Source organism: Onychostruthus taczanowskii, unplaced genomic scaffold (assembly GCF_017590055.1).
Source record: "Onychostruthus taczanowskii isolate IOZ18803 unplaced genomic scaffold, ASM1759005v1 scaffold23, whole genome shotgun sequence".
In the NCBI taxonomy this organism is placed as follows: Eukaryota; Metazoa; Chordata; class Aves; order Passeriformes; family Passeridae; genus Onychostruthus; species Onychostruthus taczanowskii.
Genome location: NW_024499573.1, coordinates 12190445 through 12205221, shown reverse-complemented (window position 1 = coordinate 12205221; position 14777 = coordinate 12190445). Strand labels below are relative to the sequence as shown.

General features: G+C 35.6%; 1 protein-coding gene across 3 annotated transcripts in view; it reads right to left on the bottom strand.

The window, feature by feature from the left end:
- The window catches only part of CADPS2 (calcium dependent secretion activator 2), a 280371-nt gene that overhangs the window by 79735 nt on the left and 185859 nt on the right, over positions 1 to 14777 (bottom strand). For all 3 annotated transcript variants that reach the window (XM_041405503.1, XM_041405505.1, XM_041405506.1), the window contains exons 13-14: positions 11626 to 11813; positions 500 to 601 (exon numbers count right to left, since the gene is read on the bottom strand). In XM_041405503.1, coding sequence (XP_041261437.1) covers positions 500 to 601; positions 11626 to 11813 — 290 coding nt within the window. The remainder of the gene's footprint in view (positions 1 to 499; positions 602 to 11625; positions 11814 to 14777) is intronic.

Here is a 14777-nt window from a genome sequence, read left to right as displayed (position 1 = left end):
ATCTTCTGCTGGTATTGACAGTCCTTAATAAGACAAACTCCTTATTGAGAATGATGACCCTTAAGAAAGATAAGTATATCATGAAACCAAGAAAATTACATTAGACATCAAGAAAAGTTTTAGCTGCCATCTATTAAAGATGTTCTCTACTCATATGATTTTCTTGATCCATAGTAAATCAGAAATAGTTATGGCACAGTCACTTTCATTCAGACAATTTTATTGGTTAGACTTACACAAAGCTTGAACTTTGAAAAAATCAAAAAAATCAAGGCCTGTATTCTTGCATAATCATTTCTATAATATCTATCATCTCACATTTTACACAAATAAATTTCAAGTACAACCACTTGTGTAAATAAATTATTCCATATTTAAGCTATTCCTTTGCAAGCAGACTATTTTATTTTCACTCCACTCATTCAAGACCAAAATTAAATACCATAAGAAAACTTTTCCAGAAAAAATGTAGTATTCATTGAATAAATTACACACCCACCTGAAATGGCTTATTTGGTTTTCCAAAAGGGAGGAAAGTCTGTCCTTAATTTCCTCAAACCTTTCTTTCTCTTCCACAGATACTGTTCCAATTCCGTCTGGCCTGTAATATTAAATGTTTAATAACCATTGATATCTCTTCATGCTGATTTGTCTTTGGACAATGATCTTTATTTCTAAAGTTTTCATTTAACACGAGTGTTAATTCCCCTTTCCTCTTTCTCAATGCCTCCAAGGATAAACAGTTACTTGTGAACATAGCTAAAGAACAGGCTGGAAAAACAATTTCTCTTTTGAGTTGAACTTTTGAATTCAAGTCCTACGTTTCTAAGTTTCTACATCATCTCAATATGAACACAAGTTAGCATATAATTCTTCCAAATCCTTTCAAAAGACAATGTCTTTTCTCAATAAATTTAGTACTATTGTCAGAGTAGCAAGGTATACTGAAATCTTGCTAAATTTCACCTCCTTGAATTTTCTGTTTATTTTCCTAGAGGCACAATATAGCTAAAACTGATTTTAAAGTAAAGGTGGGAGAGAAACTACAGTGAGAAAAGCCACAACAGGGAACACCTAGGAATTCTGGATAGTGAGGATAGAGTTTGATTCCCTGTCCTATAGTGATAAATAGCATCATGTAATCAAGACTTCCTTATAGGTGCAGTATTAAAGATGCAATGAAAAAGTCTTTAAAAAGCAAAAGCATTGGCATTTTTTAAGCATCAAATTTAAGTCACAATAATTAAAAATAAGCTTATATTTAGTATGTTAAACATACACTTGGTCTAAAATCTTAGCCTAAAGGTGTTACTAATGTATTCATATTAAAATTATGACAAGAGTAAAAAAACAATTAAATATACAGCTCCCAAATATTATTTTTGCCATGCAGTCACACCTTCCCCACATACAGCATACTTTAAAAAGAAGTATCTGAAATGTTCCTGTTACTTTCTTAACTTCCAGCTCCAAAGTAACAAATCAGCTACTCAGCTTCCCACCTGAGTTTCTGAACCTGACACTATGTGTGGCTCTGCCCTGTATCTTCTCCAGAGCCTACAAAACTATCTCAGTGTTTCTAGAACTGAGAAAATTGTACTAAAATGACATAAAGAAAGACAACATTCTTTTTTGGAACATTCTGAATGTTCCAAGAATCATTCTAGGATTCTATGAGCATCTTTTTCCTAAATTGTTACTTTAACTTTCTGCACCATACTTAAACCTAGAAGGCATAAGTTGCTACCTGGTCATGACATAAACAATTCTCTCACCGTTTAAATCACTAATATTTGTGACCTGTCAAGTCAAGGTGGAAAGAATGCCTGATTTCCTTAAATTATTGTGAAGACAACAATAAAAAATCAGATATGGTGGGGATGGGAGTAGTGAGGCACATCAATGCACCGTTGTATAAATTTGATGTGAAAGAGCAAAAAACTTATCTTCTTTCTTTTGATGGATGCCAGGATACTTTACCTCAGCCTTCTGACAAATGGAATGAGCTCAAATTTAAGTAAATTGCACTGTCTGACTTTATTGTCAGGAGAGATTGCGCTCTGGACTGATAGAGTAAATAGTTCTGTCATATTAAGCCTCGCTGAGGCATGTCATATATATGTCAGGAAAGACCTAGGGGTCCAGATAACAGTAAGTGAAAAAGGTGAGCCAGTAGGATGTCATATCTGTCACCCTGCACTAAGGCTGGCATCACTACCTACCAGGGACCTGTCACGGCACTGAGTTTGTTGTCATACAGAACCTTGTTGACAACAACCAAAATTTTCAGAATTGCTAAATAAATGTTTACATAGAAGCAGATGCCCCAGAAGGAGGAGTACACAAAAAGGTTTTGGAAAATGACCATCTATAGCACTGAAAAATTAATCTCTTGAAAACATGCTTTTAGAAAATAGCTCGAAGTCTAAACCACAATGTTGTCTCTTCTTCTTGCAAACTTTATTGCAACAATAATATAAAAATGCATTTTTGCAACACAGTCCTGAGATATATCATGCTGGTGATAATTTTTCTACTTTTGGGAATATATACTTACTACTGATTTGAAAAGAATCTGTGGAAAAAAAGGAATTGTTTCTGAGATAAGCTGAAATATTAAAAATACATAAATACTTCAATACTTCCACTCATTTAATCTTCTGGATATTTTTTCTTTATTTACTCTGAATACTGAATAAAATAAATAGCACTGTTTTGATCTGGTTATTTTTATTTATGATTACTGTGCCTGCAAGGAAAATTAGACTCACACAGTCATTTTGTTTTCAAAGGTTTAGGCCATCCATAAACTATGCTAGAACTATTTTGCAATTAAAAGCAACAACAAATGTGTCTTTCCTACTGTCTCAAATGTTATGGACTTGATTTTTTTCAATTCAAAACTAGTACTAAGCTTGGATATTGCAGCCTGGGAACTCTCTTTCAAGAACTCAGCCAAGAAAAGTGATGGACTGTCTTAAGAAGAGTTTTCATTTTAACATCATCTTCTCAAGAAGGTAATGGAGAGTGCATTTTCCTTTCCTCCAAACTCTTTTTCCTCCTTATTGCTCACAATATTTTTAGAATTACAGAACTAGGTGAAAGAGTGAACACTCAAAACCTGAGTAGCTTTCTCTCCCTCACTTATATTAGTTTACCATTTTTTGAGGACTCTGTCAATTGGATTTGGATTGGCTTGTCTTATCTGCTTAGATCACAGTCTAACTGGCACAGATATAATGTTGTCTCTGGTCACAAGTGAAATTGTTTAATTCACCCAGACTTAAATATCAAAAGAGATTTGAAATAAATATCACATGAACTAGAGCTAGTAAATTCAAGTGGAAAGTAGTTGTTTAACCATGAACCACTTAAATAATGAACCAAAAGTAAAGGCTGACCAGAATTTTAAAACTTATTTTTTAGTGCAAAAATCTTGCAAGATTGTTGTCCTGACAGCAGTTACTCTAGAAAAGCTGACTGATTAGGCAGTGGATTTTGGTTTTCCTCTTGCAATGGACTGGTTTTCCTCACATTATATAATCCTTTAAGGCTTGGAGCATCATCTAGAATTATTTTGATCTCTAGAGGTCTTAAAACCTGCAATAATTTGAAGAGGTCACTTGATGAATTGTAGGATTAAATTATTGTGAAGACCTACAGCAGGTAAGAGAAAACTCTATTCCTGCTCCAACAGGAATTAGGTATGGACACTGGGTTGGCTGTGGATTGTTTCCAGCCCTCAACTTTGGAAACAGCTTCTCCTAGTGGCCTCTTGGAGAGAGAACTGTTACCTTAAGCAAGGCTGCTTTGTTAAGACAGCCTTGGAAATACTAACCAAACATGCCTGACTTTCTTCCACTGGAACATCATTGAGAATGGTGCCTTTTTGCATCTTTACATGTTTAAAAAATTATAGAAGTATTTTCAATGTGCTTTCCTCATTAAAAACATAGACCATCACTTTGGTGTGTCATGAAAAAAAAGTATGAGAAGAGTAATGTACAGATTGATATTCTAACATACATACAGGTATGAACAGTAAGGCTGACCAAAAAGAATTTGCCAACTTGCCAGAGCAAGATAGGAAATTATTATGAAAAACAAAATTAAAAAAACCCCAAAACTTCAGCTTACGTCTTTAAGACATTTCTATAATAAACTACATTTCAAAGACATACAAAAAACAAAACCAAACTTAAAAGGCATCCTTTCTTCTAGAAACAAATTGTTTTAAAAGACTTCAGTGCTTTCTGAAAGCACTTGTTTTTATATCCAGCAGGATGGACAACCAAATGAAAGAACAGTGACAAGTTTCAAATTAGCAAGACGAACTGTGTGTTTGACTGCTTGTTTCTTAGAAAACCAAAGACTAAATTTTTTTAGAATTTGTGTAGAATTTTTTTTCTCTTTATGGGACTTTATATTCAAGAACTTAAATACACAAAATTTCCTTTAAAATGCAACTGTATTAAGGCTTTTGCAGAGTCCATGGTTTATGTTACAGAAATGTAAGAATGATGATTTCCACTATCAGCTTATAAGAGGACAGAGCAGATGTCTTTTTATCCCAGAAAATGAAGACAGTGCATTACTGCATAGAATTGAAACACATCTTTAACCAGCAGACACTACAACACTGAGCATTTTCTTGTTTATATTAACTATTCTTTGAATATTTCTGACATAAAACTGGCAAAATAGAGCCTTGTGCTGCATGCAGTTCTCAGGCTGCTCTGACACCTGCTTACAGGTCATGCCCTTTTGTCACAATGGAATGAAAAAGACCAATTCTGAGGGTCACTAAAACAGATTAAGATCATAAATCGGGTTGATTTTAATAATCTTTTATGCAGTTATATTTTCTACTGAAAAGCAAAGCATGTATTAATATAATGTCATTTTACCCAACATATAAGGTTCTGTAAAGGCAGTAATTAGTTGAAATTAATAACCAAATACTGTATAATGTTTAGGGGTGGTAAACCTTCCTCTGTGCTTCATATACCTTGGACATGATCAGCTTCCAAAAAAAAAAAGGATGAACTGGATGATGCAAGATGCTTGACACAGGGACTAGTGAAAAATTTCTATTCTCAACAGTGCCCAACAAGCCTCAGAAAAAGGGGAAGATTATATGCACATGGAAGAAAAGAGATAGTTTTTTATTTAGAGAATACTGCTTCTCCTTTAGCAGCACAAACTTGCATAGCATATCAATCCTAAAAGGTCATTTTCTCATTCCATTGTTCTGAGCAAATAGAGACTGTTACCAAATGACTTCTGAATGAAAACATGGGTTTAAGTATGAGAAATCCACTCTCACCTTTTTCATTATAAATGATTGATAGAAAAATGAGACAAACTACAAAAACCAATGGATTCTTGTTACATCTCTAGATGCTGTACCAAACATGAGAGAGACTAGTAGAGTGATGTTACACACTTCCCTAAAGATCCACACTGTAAGGGAACTCAGGCTCGTTCCTCCAGCTGTTGGAGGAATCCTAGATCTGCCTTGGAACAGATCTAGGATTAAAGCAGAAGGTCCAATTGCCAATAAAAACCAGTAGAAGTCGACCTTGCACGTGCTGTAATTACAACACAAACAGAACATGTAGGATTGAGAGTGAATAAGAAACGCAGCAGAAAGAGGAAGCATTTTCAAGTCCTTAAAACAAAAATGTTCCACAAAATCCTGCTGGCAACATTTTTTTTGGGAAAACCATCTAAGAAAAAGTCTACATGATATTCAAATGTTTTATATATAAAACTGTGCATGTGAAAACATAACATCCCTGGGAAGAGATCAACTGGACAAAACCTTTCACATCAGATGGTAACCATGGGCAGATAAATGGTGAAACTACTGACTTAAGTTCTGGAATTTTATTTATTTTTATATTTATGAACAACACAAAATGAAGGAGAGCTTATCAAGATATGGACAACCTTACCTTAAAGTTAAGTTAGTCAGAGAAGAAAATACCTATTCAGAAGTTCCAGAAAAAAACAAGAAGAGACAGAGCAATGCAATGATACTATTTCCTTTATTTTCATGAATTTCCTTGCCCCAGATTTAAAAGGGATGATGTCTCTGAACATTCTTTTATGACTTGACAGAGTGTAAAATTGCAATAAACTTTTCTTACCACAAAACACGGAAAAATGAGAAGAAATATATGAATGCATAGCACTCTCCAAAGTTTCCATAGTTTCACTTCTCTTGTGAAATGAAACCCTTTATTCTATTCTATTTCCTCCAAGCATAACCAAAGCAAGAAGCTTATCAGAGAGAGAATCTATACTGCCAAATGATGCCAAGGACCTAAAAGTAGCTTTCAGAGAGGGCAAGGCTACTACTGAAATAGAAAATGATTTTTTGTACTGGTGTATTATTGTGAAGTTTATTATTATGAAGAAGACTTCCATGCTGGAACCCTTCATGGTTCATAGCAAAAGAACTCTTTATTTTCCGCATAATATGTTTAAAAAATGAAAGCAACTAAAAAAACCCTTTATGGAACAAGTGAGAAAAACAAACAGCAGTAAATTGCCAGGACCACCTGGCCCTGAATTACCTGTGGGTATGTGAAAGTTCTCATCAAGAACTTCTGAGGAATGGGAAATCAGAATCAGAATGGGAAGATAAGTATCAGAAGAAGTCTCCAAGGAGCCAAGGGAAATACAGGCTAGTAAGTATTACAGGCATCCCAGAAAGTTAGAAGGAACTATATTATAAAGATATTTAAGGATAAAAGTAAGGAAATTTTGGTAAATATTACCTATTGTCAAGTCTCTATGGCTTTGAAGCCATAAGACAGAGAAATTCTACCTTCTGACCTTGGAGTTCTCTAAAAGGACTGGAAACAGGTGGATGAATGTGACCTGACCCATATGAAATACCTGGATTTCCAAAGCTCTTTGGACAATCCCTAATCAACGGCTTTAAAAGCAATTAAACAGCATCTTAGTAAAAGTTCCCACATTTACGTTTAAAATTAGAGAGGTGAGTACCTGCTGTGAAGGTATGTTATCAGTAAAGTTCTGCAGACATTTGTGCTGAGACTTGAGCTATTTTACAGGATTTATAAATTACCTGGCTAACAGCTGAGAACTGAGGTGATAGAAAATGTCATTTTAATGATAGCTATGTAGCATAGTGTGGAATTCCAGAAAGACCCCATGAAATCACGTAGCAATACTACAGAAAACAATGACAAACATAGAAAAATGTTAGGAAAACACAGTTATTCAGAATGGAGATCCTGGTTTTCTGATGGATAATCCCATTAAATTGTCCCTGTGCAGTAGCAGTCAAAGGAGCAAATCAACACTGGGAAACACCAGAAAAGGATAAGCAACTAGCAGAAAACTTCTGTCCAATCATTGTATTGTTCACTTACAGTTCTTGAATCTTAAATAGCAAAGAGACAGAACAGGATTTTTCTTTTTTATTCTTTACCTCTCCAATAGCAGCAGAGCATGAAGTGAGATGTGTAGGAGTCAAGTTCAAAGCAATAGTTCTTCAAGCAAGAGGAGGCTGAGCTGTGGAATTTGCTGCCAGAGGTGTTGAGGGTGAAAAGGGCTTACAGGGGCTCAGGGGTGCAATGGACAAGTATTTGAAATAAAGACTCACTCCAAGTTACCAAACAGGGCGTATTCTCAGCTGCAAAGAGTTGGGAGTCGGAAAGAGGGAATATTGCACATGCTTGCTCTTCTTTTACTCCAAGCAGATCAATACTGGAGCCAGGTGACTGACTGGCTTAGAAGAACCCTGACTCAATATGACTGTTCTTCTATGGAAACACACCTGTGCTGAAGCTTTTACAATAAAGACAAAAGCCCCCAACTGATTCATCTTCAGTTATATACTGATTTTTGTAGCCTTACTTTCACATGCACTTCTCATATCTGAACTTCCATTTCATCAGATATCTTTCTGAATAAGAAAAGTTATAACAAGGGAATACGCTTGAATTTTGAATTTTTCTATTCAGTCTGTAACCCAGCAGGTGGAAAGAAGTCACTTCACACTTCATGTGATACCCACCAGCATTCATTTCAGACATGAGGGACTAAATAGAAGTCACAGCATGAAAAGTAGACAAGAGTGAACATGATGGGGAAGAAAACAATAGCTCCTACCTGGACTGTTTAGACTGAAATGTCATCATTCAGGAATGTCCTATAGTTCCCTGTTCTGCCCATTTCACTTTCAACAGCAAAAAGTTTACGCATAAGTGCAGAGCAAAAAGTTTACTTGTGAACTAACTTATATATTGATGAGGACTATATAGCATATTTCATATGCACGACCATGGAATATTTCAAAAGAAAATCATGGTGATGAGAAGACAAAGGAGATGGTACAGTAAATCCACATAGCACCAGAAGTACAATGAAAGATGAATTTATTTACAGAAGAAAATAAAACAGTTGACTCAAAGCCAAGGATGTGTATTTGTTTAAACACAGCACAGCTATTTTTTTTTGTGAAATATTTTCCTTGTTGGCTATTTAGGAAGAGAATGTCTTAAGACTATCATCTACAAATGCAGAAATACCTTTTCTACATAAGCAGTTTGTTAGCCCAGTTGTAATGGACTAACAAATGGGAAAGGAAAAGGACAAATAAGCTTTGAATTTCTCAGTCTAGGACTCAGTACATTGTGTTTGACCCTGAGTAAACATTTCTGTTCCTAAACCAACAACACTGGCATAAGACACACAAAGTACAAGTATGCTTGATAAATCTAGCAGAAGTTGTTGTCTATATCTTATCTCAGGAAAGAAAAATAAGAAGCTGGGGACTGTTCTCTAGTCCTGAGATCAAGAGACAAGGTCTGCTGCATACAGCCTACACTGGAGCTCAGTTCAGGTCTCTTCTGCGCTCCAAATGTCCCTGAAGCTCTACGACACCAAAACTTCTACATGTTTATTCCAGGTTTCTGGAAATAATCCCACGGTACTGTGTTAAAATTGGCAACAGGATTACAGCCTGCAGCATGAAACATGTTTCACATCCTACAGTACAGCAAAACAGCACAGGGGACACCTGAAGGTTCAAAAACATGTTGGAAGAATTTTGAAAACATATGAAGGGTGGAAAGAGCCAAAGCTGATTCAGATTTAGATTCTCCTCACCAGAAATTAAGGTGAGAGAAACTTGTATCTGATTGTTTGACTGATGTCACTAGATTGCCTGTTATTTTAAAATTCATACATAAAAGAAATGGACAATATGAACTACAGATATGGCTGCATTTCTAAATGCCCCTCCACCACCTGACTTCAAGATCAATTTTGATGATCTTTCTCAGGCTTGGGGAGGGTCTAAGATCCCTCTGTGAAGCAAAGGTGACATATAAATTAAATACATCATGGCCAGAGTATAAAGCCCTTTGTTCTGTGGTCTTTCTGATTCCCAGACTGACTTACAAAACAAAAATGTGTAACGCCAGGGACCAGCCTAGAACTTTGGCCTGTTGTGCATTGTCTGTGAAATTCTCTTTTACCTTTTACTATTTCTTAGCGCTGCGGTAAATGAATGAGTGGGTATATTATGTGCCCGTATATCTGTGTCTGTCATTCTGAGTGTGTCTGCCTCTGTCCTTGACTTACTTTTTTTCTTTCTTCATGTTTCTTTTTTCTTCCTTTTTACAATATCTCAGTTCTAGTCAGACCCTCTCTGTTCAACACTTCTTTTATTCCTAAAACACTCATAATGCTATTCAGAGAATATCTGTACTGTAGGAATAGACAGAATACAGAGTGCTTACCACTGTGTAAATGATGTGCTCTCTGAGATATTTTCATGCACTGCGTGCATGGTTGTCCTTCACTCAAATTATGAAATAGAAAGAAATGTATCTACCTTTCTTTTGAATTCTTGAAATAAGTTTGACCAATTATCACATATATTTGTCTTCTTAAGTTGACTCCAATAATAAAAAGGCGAGAAACAACAAAGACTTGGACTCAATAGGAAATACGAATGTGTCAGGTTCTTGAGGAACTGACGAAGAAGCATGCTTTTACAGAGAACAGGTTACCAAATAAAAGCCAGAAATCTCCTAACTTACTGGTATGAATGTTAAGATTCTTGACAGCATTTCAAGCACATTCAAAAACATTTCAATTTTGGATATTATTATCATGTATTATTATTGTTATACTGCCACTATGAAATCACTCAGGTCACAAATCCCCAACTCCAGATGAGGCTTTGTGAAGGAAACAATATCCTTCCTAAGGATTAGCTCTTCTTCCCTGGCTTGAGGACAAGTAAAACAGCCTCTGTGGCTGACTGGTAGCAAAGCAACATAAGCACACATCTTGGACAGAAAATCTCTCTTCCAATCCTAATCAAGATTCAGTTTGGGGACCTCCTGAAAGTAATTTCCTTTTGGGACTGTGATGTTTTTCCCTAGTGGCAGGATTGGCTCAGTTGGGAGGATCTGTTGGGTTTCTCCTTGTTATTTTTGGACTTAAACATATTCCATACAGCAGTCTACAACTCTAGTGCACAAAATAGACATAAATGCATGTTCTCCTATAATTTGATAGACTGGCAGCCCCACTTCCCACACAAAAACAAGGAAGACAGGGAGCAACTTTATTGAATTGCCACTGTGATGGTCAGACACCAGAGCACATGCTCTGATGTGAGGCTGAGGGCGTTGGGCTTGTTCAGCCTGGAGAACAGGAGGTGTTGAGGTGGACTGAATGACAGCCCTCTGGATGTACCGGGTGGTAGACAACAGGCAATAGATACAATTACACTGAAATTAGACAGGTTCAAACGGGGGAAAGTCCTGACTGGAAAAAGCCCTGAGCAACCTGCTCTGACCTCATATCTGACCCTGCTTCATGCAGGAAGTTTGCCTAGAGAACTCCTGTGGTCCCTCCTGACCTGAGCTATCCAATGATCTGATCTGCAATTGGTGCTCTCCAGCAGCAGAGCCTGTCCTCTCACAGTCTGGAATAAGACATAGATGAAGCTTCTTTTAAAAAATGTGCAAAAATAGCAAAGCGACAACTTTTTTTTTTTTTTTTGATGTCTTTCACTTGCAAGTGGAATGAAGATATCATCCCAAGACAATCACTGTAGCCAAAAGCTCCTGAAGTAGTCTACCTGTCTAGTGGAAAGGATTCCAGAAGTGTCCTAGCTCTTCCTGGCTGGGGCTTACAGCTAATTCCCAATATATGTTATTTCTCTCTGTGATAGCAGAGAGAAAAACAGACAGAAGAACACAGTATATATAGTATGATAAGTTGCCAAGCTACAGACTGCAGAAAGAGTCAAAATTTCCCTCAAACTGCGTAATTGTCCAAAATGTTTACTGGAAACACCATTTAGTACCACAATATAAATGCAGAATGAAGAATATAATTTTAACAGTTTTTTATCTTGAAAACATATTGCATTAAGACACTATATGCTAAAAGGAGATTTCTTTTGACAGTAATCTGCATGGAACCTCCAGTACCCCTGAAGAAATTTTCATGAACTAACTTCTGTTGTCTGCAGCTCCCTACCTGGTGAACGCAAGAGCCCATAAAAACTTTTATTTAGACTGCACATTTAAATACTATGGATTAAAAAAGATATCATTAAATTACCTGTTACCATGAACATGAGAAGCACAAAATGCAAAGCTGTAGTGCAGCAAGGTTGGATCAATAACAGAACCATTTTCTGAATATTCAATCAGTTCATCGAGATAGCAGAGATGGCGGTGGCAGCCTCTCACCCCGTAGCGAGCGCAGTATTCATCCAACACGAAGACCTGACCCGGGCTAAACCAGCCCTGAAAGGCAAAAAAACACACAGCATTCTGAGGATTATTTTCCCACTCAGCTTTAAATCAGACAAAGAATAGAAACATAGATTTTTATGTCCATTACGAAAACTTTTTATATTAGAATGATTCCATCTGACTAATGCTGATGGCACTGAAAGCTAGACCCTACAATAACCTCTTTCTGAAAGGATTAAATGTCAGGGAACTATTTGCAGTTATGAGATACCACTACTATGAAACACCCTGTTTACAAAAAAACATGCTAATACATCCAAGGTCTGGTACAGATTAAGTTATATATCAAAGCCTAAAATAAACTAACACTTCAAAACAATTTATTTTGCTTTAGCAATCAGTCATAAGGTAAAAAGTAAAATTTGGGAAATGCTGAGGGACATTAACACGGACGTTAAAGCACAGTTTCTGGATGGTCAGTTCTCTGCGGCTGCAACTTGAACATTCTTACCACAATTCAACCCTTTATCCATGTAACATGCATGCACTTCTAACAACTTTAAAACAACTTTTACTAGCAAAGAGATGCAAAGATAGGTAGTTTGTTATAAGCCACCTGAGTAAGATTTGACCTGAAATAATTATGAGATATTTTCAAGCTTACTGAGAGATTTCTTGGTCAGAGTCTTGAAGAGAGCAGCTTAACCCTGACACAGACATGAGCAAAGTACAGACTCCTTCACACGATAAAAACAGTTCTTGAGTGAATCCAGAGTGTAAAAAATATAATTGAGTCTTGATGCAGAAATATGGTAAGAAGTAACAAGAGTGAGTTTCCAAAAAGCAGCATGGAGAAAAACATAAACCTTGGAAAACTACAAATGCTGCACAGCTGTTCTACGGAAGCATTTTTCTTTGTTCTTGTTTTGATTATGGTGATATTTCCCTCTCACCATCTCTCATTATTCAATCTCATCAAATGCTTAAGAGAGACTGAGGAATACCTGAACTCAAATATACAAATAACTTGGCTAAGCAAAATGATTTTGCAAAATAAAGAATTTGTAACATCAATATAGCTGCTGAAGACCAGTATTTCCCTAATGTTTGTGAACACTTCCGCAAGATCCGATGGTTAATATTTGTACAAAATATCAGCAGAAATACTACTGAACAAAACTTAAAAATATATTCACACCAGTTGTAAAAATCTGTGGTTTTTTTACTTCACTAAAGTACTTGTTTGAGACATGAATTTAAGCTTTATATTCTCCTCAAACTCTCCAATTTAACATACTATCTGCAAACAAGAACACCTCAGTGGTATTTAATATTTAATAATTTTTGCTCCTAATTAATTTCTTTGAAATCAGTGTTTCCACTGCCTTTAAGGAGCCTCATCTATTTCTAGAGAACACTTAGCTTTAGAACCCAGAACAATACTCAGCATGTTAATCTAGTATCTGATCATGTTGCAATGCCTCATATAGCTTACAGAGTGTTTGATACAAATTATGCTATTCTATTGAAAGAAGAAAGAAAAGGGATTTTAACTGTATTTTTGCAATATGCTAGCCCTAGATATAATCAACAATGGTTATTGTGATTGATATGTTGTCATTGTCACTTATCTCTCCCTGTTTTTATGGAAAACACAACAAAATGTTGCATATCATTGCCTGGCAGTACAAAAGCAAACTATTAAAATTTCTGCTCATTCTCAGAAGATATAATTGTGACAAGAATACAAAATTTTAAAGAACTCATTAATTTAACTTCAGTCTCTCTTAAAAGATCTGTTTGTGTGGTTGTTTTTCATATAAATGTGTACGTTCCTTGCCCTTGTTCAATCCCACATAATGCACAATTCTCTCAAACATGTAACCATGTCCTACAAAATACTGGTATTAGATAACCACATTTTTTTTTTAATTTTATAATTGAAAAATCCCCCAAAACCCAAAATCCCCCACCTCCTCAATACTCTCCCTATTCCAAGAAGAAAGTAGAATTGAAGAAATTCAGGTTACATAATAATTAACAGATGGATTTTTAAATAACAGAACTTTGCATAATATTAATTCCTACACTTTTAATTTTTTTTTACAAGTCATATGCGTGGTTATACTGTATTTGTTGAAATAAGGGATGAATTGTTTTGAAAAGGTTATGGGAAATGAGCTGTTAGAGAAAAGAAAAATCACACTTAATAATACATGCCCATGTATTCTAATGTTATCTTGACATTCCCAATTTTTTTAAAATAAAAAAATGTCATTAAATATGCAGTTAAAAAAAAAATCACCCATTCCATTTATTAAAAGCTGAATTTAAAAAAGAACGGTAAGAAATACATCTGCTTTATGGTTGCTATAGCACTGTGCATTTCACCTAACCTCTTCTAAAAGTTCCTGATTTCAAGGTTATATTAAGTGTCTTACTATATTATTATTATAAAAAAGAGTTTGACCCCAATGCACTGGTAGAAAGCTAACCATTTTCTCTTTGAGTGCCAATTACTTTGTACAGATGTACCTTCAGGCCTCTTTGATACAGTGTGCAACCCACAGACAGAAAATGAGTCCTTTAACTTTTCTATACATATGTATCTGGCAGTATTTTAAAAGGGAGGCAACTGTCATCAAATAATATTTTTCCCCTTTTTAACAACTGCAAATAATCCTAAAAATTCCAATTGTTATCTCTATTACAAGACTAGTCAGAGCAATGGGAAAAAATAAATAAAAATCCCCACTATCTTTTTTTTGTTGCTGTTGGGACATTAAAGTGAAAATAAAATTATGTGCTGTGAGGCGTTTTAGATTCTTAGTGAGAGATCACTATTTCAGGCATAATATAATATCAGGTGAAAAATAAAACCTCTGGAACGAGGTCTGCCCCATAGAAACCTGTTTAACGAGTGTGCATAATCTGATTAACTTCCATGAGATTGTTGCTGGTTTTCTTTCCTAATGGAAACAAAACCTGAAGCAGCCCCATCCTCAACTAGTTCAC